Raw genomic sequence first — 15,104 nt, 5'->3', positions numbered from 1 at the left:
AATGGTACCTAAAACCCAGGATTGGCACAAACTAAGCTTAAACAAATCAGGCTAGCCAGCTAAACCAGCTTCATGGTACAGGCCCCAGATCCCTAGTTTAGTAGTCAGGGCACTGATCAAGACATACGTCAATGGGCTGACTCCCTTATCAGTGCCCTGACAACTGAACAAGGGATCTGATTGAGACGCACCCGTTGTTGCCTTCACGTGCTCTCGGAATTGTCGTAAATACGAGTTGCCTAGTTAAAAAATTGTACATGAACGCCCTCCTATTATCACATTCCCGATAGCACGTGAAGGAACTAATCTAATCAGTTACTCCAGGCAGGTAATTATGACTTAATGTGTTCTAATTAGCACAGCTGTTGAAATGGCCAATCAGCACATCTAGTTCCTAACAAGCCAATCAACATCACCTATTTAAAGATCTAGCCAGTCACATGTTATCATTCCTAGTTGTGTAGTTCAGCATTTTGTGATTTAGTGCTAATGTGGGTTTGGTAGCGTTTTAGCCTACCGCACTACAGACACTTCAATTAATCAGTGGCTATGGCTTTAGGATTAGTTTCAGGGTAATTTGTTTGTGTTGTTTTAAACCCAGTTTTTTTTCTTTGTATGTGAAGTGACTCAGAATCTGACTTTGTCTTTTTTTCCCCCCTCTCTTTTTAGAGGGGTGCTTCTCCTGTTTGCAGTAACTTATGCTCTATATGACTCCAAAATCACACCCCAGCAGTCTTCCAGACTGCCACGACGTAACGTGCATCTGAAAAGATGTCTCATATAAGGATTTTAGTGTTTGCATTTCTCCAAACCATTGTGTTTTGTTTTGCTCAGTTCCTATTGTTGAGTGCAAGGCCCACTCCCTGTTCATCTCAGTAGACATACCAGCCTCTGGCATAGAGCCTCGTTTTGAGGCAGCTGGTGCGTGTCAATTTCATCCTTTAGCATGTGCTTCTATAGTTAGTGTGATAATGTGTTTTCTCCTTGGTCTTTTTAGATGCCACAGGTGTGTATCCTATTACAGAGAGTTATGGAGCTCAGTGTGGCTACACTTACTCGGCCTATCCCCTGTTGGGTCGTGTTGATCTCAGAGCCTCATACTTTTCCTGTCACACGGACAACCAGGTACAGAACGCCTCTAATGATGGACAACTTTCATATTACTTATTTTAATGAACTACATGTTTGGGGTTCAGTTTGCTATGAATGTGACCACTTGTTAATTTGGTTTCAAGTAAATGGCCTTTCTATTAAATGCTTAGAAATGCTAGTTTGCATGAAGTAAACTAGAATAAGAAATGGTTCGTGAGCACCAAATCTATTAGAAGGCTCACGTGACACTAAAGACTGGGAAATTAAATGTTTCCTTTGGTGGTAAAGCTTAAGAGCTGTTAAGATGGAAAATGGTAGTTTTGAATGCAGCCTTGCTGATCAATTACTGAAGCCTTCTTGAACTTAATATTAAATGGTGACTTTTCTCAGAATGATGAGGTCTTCACCTTCATGTTTCGTGTGGTCATTGTCAATGTGTGTGTGGTCAAGAATTATCTTTCAATGTCTCCAAGACTTGCTCTGTTCCTCCTTTTTCCCCAAGAGAGCTCACTTGTGAGCATAACTACATGGAGGTATGAGATTTTCATCAGATGATTGTGGTCTTATGTATTTAGTTGTCTCTTCCCTCCCCTCTAGGTGTCTGAGCACTGCTCTTCTTTGCCCTACAGCTGATGGTGTTAAACGTGGATTCTGTGGTAAGTAGCTAGTTCTTTTTGTTAATTTTCCCTTTGAGATGTGCCCTTCCTGGCTGCACTGTTTTGCTTCAAGGCTGGACGTTCAGCGCCGGCCTGGCAGGTGATGCTACAGCAAGAAGGACAGCAGTCTGAAGTCATGTCAACTGAAGATGCTGCTGCTCGGGGCTACTTCATAATTGTCACACCTGGCAGAGTTGTTTTACGGACAACTTTTGGACAACCTTACGCTTCGGTCAAAATGGTATGCCACAACCCAACTGGTTTGTCACTTCCACTTGACCCAGAATGTCTACATGTGACGGATCTCAAGTGTTTACACAGGCCTTTAGCACAGCCTTCTGATTTTAATCACCGTTTAACTCGTTTTAGGTCAGTGGTGTTGCCACTGAATCTATCCAAGCCACAGTGTTTTTTAGACAGAACTGGCTCTTGGTCATGGTGGACCTAGTAGCTGCCTGTTCATTGGGTACGAACCAAATATGTACATGGTACAACTGGACTTAAAAGCACACCCTAAAAGTGCTTTTCATTACTCGCATAGTGACTGACTGAAGAATAGTTTTTATTGAACATCGCTGGAGTAACTGATTGGGAAGTCACAAATGGTTTAAATCCCTTGAATAAATGCTGTGGGCCTTTTACCCCACAGATACACAGGGCAACACAAGCATGGAGCAAAAGGCACAAAGTATTGCCACAAATGATTTGGCTTCAATGTTTAGTACCAAACACCATCACATCAGCCACTTTTACTTTAATAAATTCAGTACACTGATTGAAATGCATGCTGAAAACATTGAATGAGATCCCATAACTGAATACTACTTTACAGTACTAACGTATAATGTAGGATATGATCCTTTTTGAAGTGACTTGTATATCACCTAAGGTGGACATCCGATTTTAAATTTACCATCGGAGTCCTGTCAAATGGAAGAGTCAGTCAGCCTTTTCTTTAAACTGTGCCTTTCACCCAAAGCTGGGGCTTTTTTGAAAACCAAATGCCATACTTTTACATTGTTCTGTTGCATTAATTACCTTGAGCAAAAAACAGACCTTTCCAGTTTTCTCAAACTGACAATTTTTCTCATTTGCTAAAGAAGTCTACATCTTGACGCTAAATATTAAGTTAAATCAACCTGCATTTGCATCAGGGATGGGCCTTTTTTTTCACCTGTTAAGTGCTGAGCTGAATTTGTGCCATCCAGTGGATTAAAAGGGAATAGTCAAATGTGCTTTTTAGGCCATGTCCACACTAATACGTTTTCATTTAAAAACGTATATTTTTCTCTCAGTTTTGGCCTTCCATCCACACTGAGACAGTGTTTAAGTAAACGCTCTCCAAAGCGGATACATTTGAAAACGCCGTCTTTGCGTCGTAGTGTGGACTGTGAAAATGGAGGCTTTAATACGATGACGCATTTAGCCATGTGATGCAGTCATATGACCAATTCAGCCAAGATAGATGACATTGTACAGCAGTTGTTTTGTATGCTTTGTTTTGACAGCCTTGTTAAATATTAATGTCAGTTTGTACATACTGTTAAAAAAAAGTGCCTGTTCTCGACATTGCCACAATTTCAAAGAGTAAATAAACGAGCAGCGGAAATGGCGCAAGTCAAAGCCTCTTGGATTTGCTCATGCACAGTACGGGGATGTAAGCGTTTTCAGACATTTCAGTGTAGATGAATTTTTTGTGTGAAAATGATAGTGCGGCCGCAGAGCGTTTTTAGACAAACTCCGTTTTTAAATTTATCCGGATTAGTGTAGACATAGCCTTAGCCTTGTTCCCTGTTTAATTACTCAATTTATGTTAACGAACCCTGATAAGAACAGTGACTTTCATTTATCATGAAAAGGGACATGTGCATTTGGACCGTTTCATGAGGTCAATATCTTTTGGTTTCAGATGAAGGCTCTTTTGCTGACACCCAATTTCACTGGAAGACCCCTGAAGTAATGACTCCTCTGGCTGTTGGTGGAGCCTCTGGGTTAAGGAGTGAGTACGTAGGCATGGGAGTTGATGGTGAGCTCCTAGATGAGAAATCCTCCACATACCGAGGCTACTCTTTGACTGCCCATGATGAGACCGTTGTCAGCAGCATCCCCTTTGCTGCTGAGGGAGGCACCAGAAAGGTATGGTCTGTGGAGTACTGTGTATGATGCTCAATTAGGCATCCAGGTTGAGTCAAATGTTAACTTTGCCTGCAGAGCCTTGTGATTGACGGTATGTATAACGAGCTGTACACCGTCCAGCTGACCTACGAGCAAACGTTTGTGGACCAGAATGGTGTGAAGACCAAGTACAATGTGGCCCGGCAAATGACAAGTCCACTTGTTCCTCGCCCTCCCCTTTCAATTAACCGTGAGTTGGCACTAATATTAAATGTCAAGGCTGCTCTCTTGTGAGGGTTAAAATCACTACAACTGTGCTGATCCTTCCAGAAACGGTCCCTGAGGAAGGAGTCTTCACGGCCTACCTGGGTAATATTCCTTATGATGTGGAGCTCGTGTCCGTGGAGCTGAATGGCGTGGAGATGCCTTTGCTGACTGCCATGCAGATGGGAGGCTCGATCACCAGAGTCCCAGGACAATAGTACCTTTGCATATGTCCTTAAGGTGCCATTTCAACTTGCTATGAAACGGGTGAGTGTTAACTGCATTCTTTCACTAGGTCAGGCTATATATACGAACTTATAACTACCTTGACTACTTTGAGGGGTGTATGTTGGAGAACCCAACTCTGCCCAGAGGACTTGCTCTATGCCTTTGTCTAAATGGAGTTTCTTTCAGACATGTATTAAATGCCAGACTTTGGATAATCTGTTGTCTCCTTCTTCCAGTATATTACAGCGGTCCTTTCTGAGTACACTTTGGAAGTGAAATGGACATTGAACGTCCTTCCTCAAATGGATCCCTATTACCATTATTCATCTGTGACTGCTCCTGCTTATGACATGAGTCAGGATCCTTATTTTTCACAAGGGTTTACCTTTCTGTTGGATATCAGACCAGTTTCAAATGACTTAAACATTTTTGATTGCAATATGTTCTGCTATACTGAGGTGTTTCTTTCTCAACAGCCCACCCGTCTTTGACAGCATGTGCTGACAACGGCATGCGTTCAATGAAGGACCCTCAGGAGTAGGGTTGGGCATCGTTTTGATTTGAACGATTCTGATTCCGATTCTTACTTTCGATTCCGATTCTTTGAGGGGTGGAGTCAAAACATGTCACATCAATATTCAATGCTATTTTCAATACCACGGGGGGAAAACGCTGCATATACTGTCAATTAGATATCTTTTATATAATTTTTTTTGTCTGTCTTTTGAAAGTGTCCTATATAAACATTGATCAATTACTATTAAAATTCTTTCACAAATATTTGCTTACTCAATGTATTTTTTACAACGGGGTAATTGTGTTGCAATAGTTTACACACAGCACAAGTAAAAAAGACGACTAAACAGTAATTAAATAAGAACAAATAAACATATTACAAAAAATAGCACAAATAAATAAAATAGAATAAAATATATAAATGAAAGACTGTTTTATTTTTTCAGGTAGGTCTAACATTCAGGTAAGAAACTGAATTAAAAAATGCAAAGTGACTAACTAAATTTAAAATAACATTGGATTAAAATTACACACGTTGATCAGTCAAGAGCAGTGTGATCGTTTGTCTTTTTGAAGTTTGACTTTGAATAACAAATGACCGCTGTCCCTTTAAGAACTGCCGCACTCATTGATCCTGAACACTGTTCCTGTTACTCATTCGTCATTTCTTTCTGAATTGTTTACGACAGTGTTTACATTAATACTCTTCAAAATGTGCACTGACAATTTGGTTGATTGTATCTGACCAATAATAAGCAGGAAAAAGATGCAAATATTTGCACTTGTATGTCAGAGGGGGCTTTATTACGGTGTGTGTGTGTGCGCTTCAGATGTGAGCCTGAAATCAGAGGAATTCGTAGAATTATGTGCAATCCCGCGCGAAATTCAGACCGATCTCACACACACTAACACGCTGTCGTAAGGAAAAGTCCAGTCCGGCGCGTTCGCCGTGTAACCGGGCTGAGTGAGTATGCGGCTGCGCGTCAACTCGCTGTCGGTTAGAGAAGGAGAGGAGAGGAGAGCAGCTGTGATCGATACTGTAGAAACTGAGCAGGCTATCGTATCTTTTCAGATATTTCAGTATCTATATTTTTGACAACACTAGTTGCACTGTGCCGACCCAGGCTTTTTAAAAGTGAAATAAATCCACACTTCAGAGCGCCGTTTACCGGGCTTCCGAGGCTAAAGGAACAAGCGGGCGCGCAAGCACCGGAAATCAGGTGGCCATGGAAACCAAAACTTGCGCGTTTGGAACCGAAAACAAATTTTCTAAACGATTCCAATGGAATCGTTATTTTTTTAAACGGTTCCAAGTTGGAACCGGTTCTCGATGCCCAACCCTACTCAGGAGTACGACTACTTGTGGGACATCACCATCGGTCACTACCCACTGACTGAACAGCTGGCGTCTACACGTGGCTACATGACCAATGACAGCACCACCTTCATATTGGATGTTCCCTTGTTCACAATTGGCTATCTATGAGGTTTGTTAACCGCTCACTGGGCCTGACTGTAGAAGCCTTTTAATTTACTTCAAATTGCTGAAACTAACATCCCTCTATTGTAGAATATTACTCTGCAGCATTTCTATGGCACTTTTGAACTCCTCACCAGAAATGCCAAGACCCAGGAGCTTGTGCAGCCCTCAAGCAAAAGCTGTCTCCTCTGAACCACTGAGCTCTTGGGTAACTTGGTGGTTCTTATTTGCTTCACCCAAATTTATGGCATTAGCACGTCTTAGATCTTGTTTTGGTTTGCTTGACCGGTCACTTTACTCAATAGTCTGGCTTTCTTTCAATTTTTCTCTTTGCTGTGTGCTCTACAGATGGTGTGATGACCATAGTGAATATCACAGAATCAGTACCTAATGCAAACCCTGCCCGAACCACACTATTGGACCCAAGCTGCAGACCTCAAGACACTGATGAGGCCAGAGTCCTGTTCTCTTTTGGACTCAACCTGTGCCACTAGATTTCAGGTGTTGTAAAATGGGTCTCCCCTCCCCATGCATATGAAAGTTACTTGACCGCTTTACATATATATATTCCTTCTATTCAGATTGATCAGCAGTATGTGACTTATGAAAACGAGATCACATTTCATGAGTTGTATTCCACTGACAACAAGCCAGTAATAACAAGAGATGCTGCATACAGGTATTACCATATATATATCTATAAGTGGCATATTTTCTTAGCGACACTAAGCCTCTTTCTCTTTTTTTCTTCTCCTGTCTCAGGATTACTGTGAGGTGCATCTACCCTGTACGTGGTACTGAGAGCCTCTTTGTGGACCGGAAGTTCAGAGCTGAGACACCTGGAATTGGACAAATGAACACTGTGATGGGCAAGTTAATTTGCTTCACTATCTGAGAGCTACTTTGCCTCCTGTGTAGGCCTAGAATCCTAAATATCTAATTTTTTTTTTTTTCAGTTCCTCCCTAAAAGGCCATGCAACCACATAAACAAGCCATTAAGTATTTTCAGGCAGTTGCAGTGAAGCCAGCTGACTATGTGCATGGGGGCCAGTGGAAGTCTCCAGGAAACAAACCCGCATGGTCATAGGTAAGCACTTATTTAAACTTTTTTTTTATTTAAATTTCTTGTATTTAATGCATGGCACTTTCTTTTTCAGTAATGGAGCATTTTAAATTGAGTGACTAAGCTTAAAACTTGTATTTTAAGCTCTTTGTCTTCTGTGCTTATTTTTGAAGTGAGAACCTTTCCTATAAATCGTTTTCATGTAACTAGGTCTTAAAGGTGCCCTAGAATGAAATTGAACTGAACTCATTAATCAACTATGCCATGGAGAATTCAAAGACATCACATAGTGAGTCTCAAACACCATTGTTTCCTCCTTCATATGGAAGTCTTGTGAAAAACGGGCAATTCTCAACATGTCACCAACTGTGACATAATCACTGGGGATCAGTATGTACACCAACTTTTGTATATACCAGCATGTGCCTCACATGATGGCAAAAATGAGCACCAGCCTCTTTGCCCCTTGATGCCCAAAGTGCCCTTTGAAAAAAAAAAAAAATTCATATACAATGAATCGCATATGATGACCTTTCACCCGACGACCTCATCTCTCACGCCGCTCGCGTGCGCCAGTGGAGAGTGGACTGAAGCGGATTCTTCTTCAATACAGCGGTAACTTTAAGTGTTGTTCTCAGCGAAGTGTTTGTTTAACGTTAGTTATTATTTGTTATCATTTTACAAGAACGACGTGGAGAGCATGGAGCTGTTGTTTATATTGCTGTTTCCTGTATGTGTAGCTTGTAGAAGTAACGTTAATATGGAAGCCCGTTTCCGCCATAGTTGAGTAAAAAAAATATGATTCTTTAAGTCAAAATAATGAGAAACTTTCTCGAAATATTGACTTAGCATCTCGAAATAATGAGAAACTTTCTCGAAATATTGAGAAACGTTCTCAAAATATTGACTTAGTTTCTCATTATTTCGAGATGTTTTCTCGAAAAATTTACTTAGGTTCTCAATATTTCGATATGATTTCTCATAATAATGACATTTTCTCGTAATTATGACTTAATACACGCATGGACAATTTGCACATTGGCACAGTTTGGCGCAGCAACTCCCATCAAGCGAGGCGGGCAGCATAGGCTGTGCTATCTTATTAATTTTTTTTTGTTAGCTTACTGTTGGATGAAAACTGCTGCCCGATCACAACCTCATATTTCTGTTGCAACTTTTCGGCTGCAGAACCCTGTCCCTGTCGTTTACCAATCCGATCACATCTAAATGCGTAAATACGAGTGTGCAATGTCGTGGAATGTATACACCAAACTCATTTTGGCGTGCATATGCTATAGGCCTACGCTGTTTTTTGCATGCATATGATACACACTTTATGGCGTGTATATGATGCGCTCTTGGGTAGGATTAGGCTGATGGGGTGGGTGGTTCGACCATATAATACGCCATAAAGTGCGTATCATATGCACACGAAAAACTGTGTGTGTCCAGAGGTTTGAAGTTGTTCAATGGATGTTGCCACATCGCAGCCACCTCTGTTCTGTTCTTTCTGCACCAAAGCTCGTTCTTGTTTAAAATCCTCTCAAGAGCGCGTTTGCTCAGAGATAGGCTATTCAATGCAAATCAGATAATAAGGAAATAATTGAATCATTAGTAGCTAAAACCACAGTTAAAATACTATAATTCACCCTTTTTCGGGTTGCGGCAGATCATTGAGCAGCATGTTATAGTTTTGATTTAGTAAATCCTTATTTCGTTTATGACAGTTTCTCATTATTCCGAGATGCTAAGTCAATATTTCGAGAAAGTTTCTTATTATTTCGACTACAAGAATCATATTTTTTTTTAGTTAACTGTGGCGGAAACGGGCTTCCATACGTTAAAGCTACACTGTGTGATATTTTCTCCCATCTAGTGGTGAAAAGGTATATGACCATCCAGTGAATAATTGTTTCTGCTCCTCTCAATTTCGATTTCGTTTCAACTCCTACGGTGGCCGATTTTAGTCATGGCTTTCAGTTCGACCTCTTCGGTGAGTGTTGCGTCAACTCAAGTGATGAGGTAATTTTTGAAAACTATTATAATTTGCAGTTATTTAATTTACCAAATGATCTATGATCAAGTTAATCTATGTAAAATGAATAATAGAACTGAATAATAACCAGTTCATTGCTAACATCAGCTATCAGGTTCCCAGACGAATGAAAGCTCTTAGTAAAGTAACTTTTATCAGTGCTATCATTATTCTGTATATTGTACAACACCACTAGCGTAAGGCAAACAAATTATAATGCAATTAAAATATTAATCTCATGTTATCCGTCATAGAACACGGATTTATGTTATAAGGTAAACAATACTTTTTCATCATTGACGCGAGGAAAACTATCCTAGACGTTGTTCTAGTGTTATGCACAGCACACCATGATATAATTAGCCAAGCAACAATAAAACTTCCAATATACACAAATAGGCTGAATTAATATTACCTGTCGAGAAGAAAGCAGGCAACGTCGGCGTTCTTTTTAAAATCGTTGCTCCTCATGAGCTCTTTCCATCTTGGAAAGGCCACTCCAGTATTTACTTTTGTCTTGTTGATTTGCCTGTCGCGTTGCCGTCTTAATTCTCTTTTCCGCTTCCTTGGCGACTCTGATACATATCCCGCAATGTTACTAGGTCCCCGACCGGGGTCGAATTCGGTAATCAATTCCGGGACGTGGTTGCTTTTACACAGAAGGCGACACGGCAATGTTCCGGGAATATTGCGGGTCCGACGTGAGTGATGATCCTCCATCATCATATAGCAGCCTCAAGCAATCCTCCTCTTCACATGCGACACAGTGCCATCGAGTGTAAAAACGCGAAAAGCGAAGCTTGAATTTACGGGTATGTCCCTCTTTGGCAAATGTACTTTCAAGATGGAGGAGCGACATGGCGACCGCCATCCGAACCCTCAACACTTATGCATTTTCAATGGTATATTATAAAATTATGAGAATGCATTATTACTTGAAAGAAGTAAATATACATTAATGAGCACATATATTTTTGAAAGAACTAAGCGATTTTAGCTAAGAATAAACTAAAAAAGTTACAGTGTAGCTTTAACGTTAGTTTGTTGTTTGAGGGAGAAAAGTTTCACGGGCGTAGTTACACAGTCTTGTCTTTGTTATTTTACTAAAAACTATTTATACTTTAAACTATTATTTTTATTCCAGTATTTATTTAAAAAACACTGGTAAAGGCTTATACTGATTTTTCATATTCTAAATTAGCCTATATCTGTTTTTATTATCATTAAAAATATAACGGTATATAAATTCAGAACAGGTTTCAATCATGTTCTTGTCAATAATGTTCATCACAGAGAAAAGTGTAGCTTTAATGATAATTCATCTGTATTTAATTTATTTGTGCAGTTCAGAAAGGTGCTACTCGTTTTCTTTCTAAACGGCCACTGGTAAATATAACATAACATTATAATGGGTTTATATAAAGATTGTTTTAAGTTCACTTAAATTAAGTGTTTTTTTTAAAGCCTAATAGATATTGAAATTGGTAGCTTTCATTTATACTGTAATGCAATGTCATAATGTTTCATAGAGACATTAGTATCAGTGTTACTGGCCTTCATTCATAAAAAGATGCCAATACAACACATTTACAATATGTTGTCTTTAAATTGTGTCTACATTAATTTGGAGAGTAACTGAAATTATTACAATATCAAAATATTAAAAACGCCCATGTTTTTAAATCGTGATTTATCTTGATTAATTACAGAAAACAAATTGATTGATTAGGTAATTTGTTTAAATCGATTCCCAGCACTAATTTTAATATGAAAAAATGTTTTTCTGTAACAGTAGTGTTTACAACAGCAAAATCACTATAGATCTAAACTCAATAATATATCTCTGGAAATAATACATTAAAATGTATTATTAAAAATATCGATGTAAATATAAAATGAACCTGACCTAACATCAAAGTGCAGAGTACATGAGATATGGCCCTAGTAGATTTCAGGAAAAGGTATGAAAATACCCAGGTTATGAATATGAAGGAGTTTTTATGCATGCTTATGATAACTGTCATTACTGTCATTCGCTCAATTATGTAATTTTTAATGCAAAGATGACATTATGTGAGATGTCTTTGTTATGACAACTTTAAATTTTAAAGTTTGTCACTATCACTAACAAAGACATCTCACATAATGTCATCTTTGCATTAATTGCATGACATAATTAAGCGAATGACACTTAATGTCAACTTCAAGTAAAGTGTTAGCGCTTGTTTTAATGCCTATAGTCTCAGATACACTCCAGCAGTATCAGCAGCAACAACAACAGCAAAGGCAGCAAACCCACTAAAGGATTTATTCAGGAATTTAAGATTAAAAGATTTTACCAGAAAAGGTTTTAGAAGTTAATGTTAAAAATCTTGTATAATATTGCTGTTTTGTTTTTTTTGCTTGGTTTTTATTTTTATTGCATAAATGTAACTCTTGTATATTTGTAATTCAGTTTTTTGCCATGAAAATAGCCACAGATACTGACATGACGTTAAATAAAACTATTCAGTACTGTACATATTGGGCCACGTTGTTTTTGAATAATGACCATGTCCTACCTACAGTTTACTATAACAGCTGTTCTTTACTATTTACTTTACTATAATTATAACAGTTTCTAATCCCAGAGTTATTAATAGGTGGAAAGATTTTTTTTTTTTTTTAATTTTAAAATATTTTTTTAATTTTTGCCCTTTTAAAGGTTTCTTTTACAAACTGCATTTCATTTTCTGCCATATCAATACAGAAACATCCGTATTGAAACACTGTAATGTGTCACAATATATTGCTATATTGATATTTTGAGCACAGCCTGATTAAAAGCCTTGTTCCATGTGCCCCTTTTATACTTTGAGCACCTGCCCCTCCAACAATCTCTGCACGGCCCTGCTAAAGAATGACAAGCGCAAAGCGGTGACGTCCTCAAGCATGGAGCAACTCATGGCTATTGATCTCAGCGACTAGATATATGATCCAGAATCATTCGGAGGCTGAAATAAATTGAACAGGAGAAACAGCAACAGCAGGACGTCCGTCTCTGTGGTGTGTACTGTATTTAGTGGCCTGTCAACATTTGTGTGTGTTTACTCGCAGTTTATGAGGACATGATTCGGTTTATTGACTATTGTATGCGACTAAACCTTAGCAGTAGCAAGCAAAACGGTTTTGCACGTCAGACTAGTGTAACGTTATACATAGAACAACAATAGAATCCGTTAGCGCATTTGAATGATGAAGCACGCAATCTTGTCGTTTACTGATGTTTACTCATGCGACGATAGCCAACAGCAGAGACATTTGAAGCAGTTTTACTCACCGGCTGCTTCCAAAGCAGGACCGAACCTTTATCGCTGGGACCGCTCCGTCAAAAACACACTTTGGTATGATTTGGTGAAGTCCTGTGACAGCAGTGACCGTGGAAATCCACTTTGAGACGCGACTGAAACGATGTTGTGAAGCTTCCCGTCATTTCTGCGTTCAAATCGGTTCAAATGCAGCGCTGCCTTCCCGGAATGCTGTGCTGAAGCGCTGAAGTCGCTTGATGTCACCCATAGGAATAAAGTGGAGCGCGGCGCCTGGATCGACTGGATCTGCAGCTGAGAGAGTGTTTACGGCCGTGCATTTCCTCTCTCGCTCTAGTCACACGCTCGCGCACCCTTCCGGGAGAAGAGCCCGTACGGCCCATACAAGGACTTTCCGCTCTATTAACGTCAAGTCGAGCCATACTCAAAAAAAACTCTCCGAAACTTGTGAGAAACCGGAAGGAGTATTTTTGACACAGAAATACTCCATCAAACGTCCAACATTAGTTTTTGAAACTTTGTCTGTGTTTAGGATGGGAATCCAAGTCTTTAACAGTGTAAAAAGCTCAGTATGCATGAAACAGCATTTCACCGCCCCTTTAATCATCTGGCATGCGGTGAGCGTCAGAACCTAAGCTACAGGGCATGAGTTCTGGATGGATAGGCCAGATACTGCATCCTACCATCACAGATCAGCCGCTGCGTATGAATCACAGGTGTCGTGAGGTTTTCAGGCAATGGACTCGTATGTCAGTAACAATAGAGAAAACTACAAAGTTAAATTTGTGTAATTGTGACTTAAAGTCCCTTTGTAACAGGCATGTATGTTTTAATTATTTTCTGTCTTTAAAGGTCCCGTTCTTCGCGTGTTTTCGAAGCTTTGATTATGTTTACAGTGTGCAATATAACATGAGTTCATGTTTTGCGTGTAAAAAAAACAGTATTTTTCACACAATTTACTTATCTGTACAGCGCTGTTTCCTCTGTCCTAAAAGCGGCCTGATGATTTCCTTGTTCAATGAAGTCCCTCCTTCAGAAAACGTAACGAGTTCTGATTGGGCCAGCGCTTCCCGTGTTGTGATTGGACAGCCGGAAAGGTCCCGCCTCTTACCATAACGCAAGCGCTGAATGCGGGGGAGCAACAAGACCACGCCCCCTATTTTGCGTGTTCTTGTGGGCGGAGGGTTAGTCAACAAACGGTTCCAGTGACGTCATTACAGCAGGAAGTGCAGGGGTGTAGTCCAAACCGGCCGTTCGCTGTAGGCTTTGAAAGGGAACTTCTGTTAAATAAAATATCTCGCTTGGCATTGAACTTTGAGCTTTATAATTTTACAGGTATTATTTATGCTCTAACAGCAACATTTCACACTAACTAAAGTTTGAAAGATGGAATTGCGAAGAACGGGACCTTTAAGTGGTTACGGTACTGCCGCGCGCAGCTCTAAGTGTAACATTTATAAGTCCTCATAACTGTTTGTTTTTTCATGTTCTTAAAACGTGTTTGTCTAAAACAATTTTGTGATCACGAAAATATAGCCCTAATATTAGCAACAGAGCTCATAATGACAGTGTTCAGTTTTATTGCTGTCTTAATTAAATTAAATTTGGCAGACACATTTTTACATTAATACATCCTGTTGTCAGTAAAATACCTTTATCTGTAAGTTTTGGCCACCGCCTGACATCATCTACCTTATGTTCCCTTTATCACCAGACATTTTATTAAATGTGCAGGATCCGCTTTCATTGAAATGTCATTAGAGGACACCGGTGTCATGACAAATCCTGTCCCCCTGTGAAATCCATAGACAGTAAAAGAAATGGACAAAGCTATCCCATTGACGTCAACGGCGTTAAGTGATGTCAGTAAAGGGGCACTCACTTTCTGATGGCTGAGCGAACTGCGCAGGCTCAGACTGAGCTTGACGACGTAGATGCATAGACAGTAAAAGAAATGGACCGAGCGTTCCCATTGACGTCTACGGCGAAAGAATGAAGTCAACCTAGGGGCACTCACTTCCTGATGGCTGAGAGAACTGCGCAGGCTCAGACTGAGCTTGAGGACGTAGATGTGACGTGAGCCTCCTGTCTGACAGCTGTGAGTCTTCTAGTAGATGTGGAAAGCGAAAGCAGAATCACGTTGTTTAAATATTTTCTCCCGTTGCTTTTGGCTCACTATGGGCTTCTCCCCATTCTTCCCCCTTGACTTTATCAGACTAGTCTCCAGCACATGTCTCCACGTCCCCCCGATTGTCTCATAGACAGTAAAAGATTGCCTGCGAGCGTCTCTTCAGGTCTATACGGTAATTTCTCAACTGTGCGACAGGGTCGCGTTGGTTATGACGCAATC

At 39.9% G+C, this 15,104-nt stretch overlaps 1 protein-coding gene across 1 annotated transcript; it reads left to right on the top strand.

The window, feature by feature from the left end:
• Positions 1-460: 460 nt before the first annotated feature.
• zpax4 (zona pellucida protein AX 4) lies at positions 461-7,246 on the top strand. Its single transcript, XM_067437470.1, is given in 20 exon segments — positions 461-572; positions 670-752; positions 835-921; positions 998-1,125; positions 1,483-1,527; positions 1,530-1,627; positions 1,663-1,748; positions 1,835-1,989; positions 2,118-2,214; positions 3,658-3,884; positions 3,960-4,113; positions 4,194-4,329; positions 4,331-4,394; positions 4,592-4,830; positions 6,186-6,350; positions 6,352-6,358; positions 6,442-6,558; positions 6,687-6,854; positions 6,933-7,030; positions 7,114-7,246. Coding segments are annotated over 20 exon segments (2,310 nt in total). The 5' UTR covers positions 461-549.
• Positions 7,247-15,104: the final 7,858 nt, after the last annotated feature.

This window comes from Pseudorasbora parva, chromosome 1, assembly GCF_024679245.1.
Source record: "Pseudorasbora parva isolate DD20220531a chromosome 1, ASM2467924v1, whole genome shotgun sequence".
Lineage (NCBI taxonomy): Eukaryota > Metazoa > Chordata > Actinopteri > Cypriniformes > Gobionidae > Pseudorasbora > Pseudorasbora parva.
The sequence above is the reverse complement of the archived record's forward strand: the minus strand, read 5'-3'. Positions and strand labels throughout refer to the sequence as shown.